Source organism: Pteropus vampyrus, unplaced genomic scaffold (assembly GCF_000151845.1).
Source record: "Pteropus vampyrus isolate Shadow unplaced genomic scaffold, Pvam_2.0 Scaffold247, whole genome shotgun sequence".
Taxonomy (NCBI): Eukaryota; Metazoa; Chordata; class Mammalia; order Chiroptera; family Pteropodidae; genus Pteropus; species Pteropus vampyrus.
Window position 1 is genome coordinate 593,348 of NW_011889028.1, and position 1,950 is coordinate 595,297.

At 52.4% G+C, this 1,950-nt stretch overlaps 1 protein-coding gene across 1 annotated transcript in view; it reads right to left on the reverse strand.

Moving 5' to 3' along the window:
- Nucleotides 1-1,950, reverse strand: part of USP31 (ubiquitin specific peptidase 31) — a gene marked incomplete at its 5' end in the record, with an annotated part of 39,629 nt that overhangs the window by 26,345 nt on the left and 11,334 nt on the right. The window contains one exon of the mRNA XM_023520089.1: nucleotides 130-146. Coding sequence (XP_023375857.1) covers nucleotides 130-146 — 17 coding nt within the window. The remainder of the gene's footprint in view (nucleotides 1-129; nucleotides 147-1,950) is intronic.

A 1,950-nucleotide genomic window follows, 5' to 3' on the forward strand; every position in this document is an offset into this window, starting at 1 on the left:
CCTCTCTGGCTGAGGATCCCTTCCGGCCTGAATCTCTCCGGAGTCTCAAAGGCAAAAATGCAGTCGCTCTCGTGGACCGTTTCCAAGTCATCTGTGTCACAAAAGGAACGGTGGAATCCGTCATAGTACATTTCTGTTAACACGATCTACAAAGGGGAAAAATGAAATAGCTGGATGAGCGGGAAGTCAACACAAATTGCCCCCTGACCCCAGCAACGGCTTCTCCGGGCGCCGGGGCCTGCGCTGGGCTGTGAGGGCCCTGGCACACGTCATCTGCCTTTACTAAGAGGCCCGGCAGCAGAGCAGTCTCTGTGGCTGCCGTCGCTGGAGCGCCATGGCACTGAACCCCGGGCTCCCTGAGTCTCGGTGCGGCAGAGACTGGGAGGCCCCACAGCTTCTCTCCTTCCCTGGGGGGTGGAGCTTCAGGCGAGTGGCCCGCCTACAGTCACAGGCCGGGAGGACACGTCTGGCCCCAAGATGCTCTGGTATCATTAAATGTTCTTTGCAGGTTAAAAAATGTCAAATAACCATGAGTATCTGTATTAGGGAAAAGCTGAAATCAACTCAAACGTCCGACAATAGAAAGTCGTTAAACATATTACGCTCTGCTGATATCACAAACCTACGACAGAGGACGAGCTACCCACGCTTGCACCAACACGGAGAGACCTCCTCAGTCAGAGCAAGGTAAAGCCCAAAGTGTGGAAACGGGCCCATTTTCGTAAAACAATAAATGTCGTGCGTGCGCAGGAAAAAACGGGGATGAGTACGCAGCAGAGGATTGCGGTTAGGAACCCCTAGTTCTCAGAAACTTAACAGGAGATACTTCCGGTTCTTAAGTTTTGTTTCTGAGACGGTTGAGTACTGCACAAAAAAAAAAAATCAACAAAAAATGGAGGAAACGAGGGAGCCGTTTAGAGACTGCGCTACACGCTCAGCAGCGCTGCCTAGCGAAGGGGCTCGGGCTCGGGCATGAGGAGGCTCCAGGCCCAGCCTGCCATCTAGCAGCCGACGACCCTGAACGAGTCACACGTTTCCCCTGGGTGCCTAAGCCCCCCTTCGCAGACGCTAACACGCCCCGAGTTGACGAGGGGGAGGGCTGCGGGCGCAGTCCACAAACAGCTCAAGAGAAATCCCTGGCACAGCTCTGTGTGGCGACTCGAACGGCCGCACTGTTTTTCTGCAGGTGAACGTGCAACTATCGTTCCCTTTCTCCAGCAAGCTGAGGTCGGAACAGACGTGTGACTATATGGCTCGTGCAAACCACAGGTAAAAAGGGCCAGACAGCATCGAAAGCTTTCAAGAGACAACCAGGTTTGCCTCGGACGCACGCTGAGGCCACCCGCCTCCGTCCCTCTCTAGCCTCGTCTTGAAGGGAAAGAAAGAATCGATGAGCTCTGGAGAGCAAGGAAGAATATGGACACTGTCAGCGTGCAGCGCCCGGCCATGAACACGTGCGGTGCTTGCCTCTCAGGCAACGCCGTTGCGTACGACACCGTTTTACGGTGGTGACTTCCCCAATGAGGCGCCTTCGCGACTCAAGCGATGACACAGTAGCTTCCAGCAGCGATCTAGGGAGACACTATTCAGTCACTGAATTGTCCTTCCTTAGTAAATCCTACGTAGGGAATGTTTTTCAAAATAAAATCATAATAGCGAATGAGTAAAAAAAGTGTATGCAAAAATATGTCATCGCAAAGAGCCAAAAGTATTTTGGGTCAATTTAAATATAACTATGTATCAAAAATTTACCCCCCCCAAAAGGAGGGGGGGGATACAACTTTTCGTTCTCTTTTGTAAACAAGGGCCAACCCAGCTTTGCACACAAAACAAATGGACCTGAGCCTCTCGTGGAGTGTGAGCGAGACAGCTGTTCTTACGACCTTGACGGGAAGAGGTCCAGTTCTCAAAGCCTCTCCTGACCCTTGAATATCGCAAGGATGCTCTTCC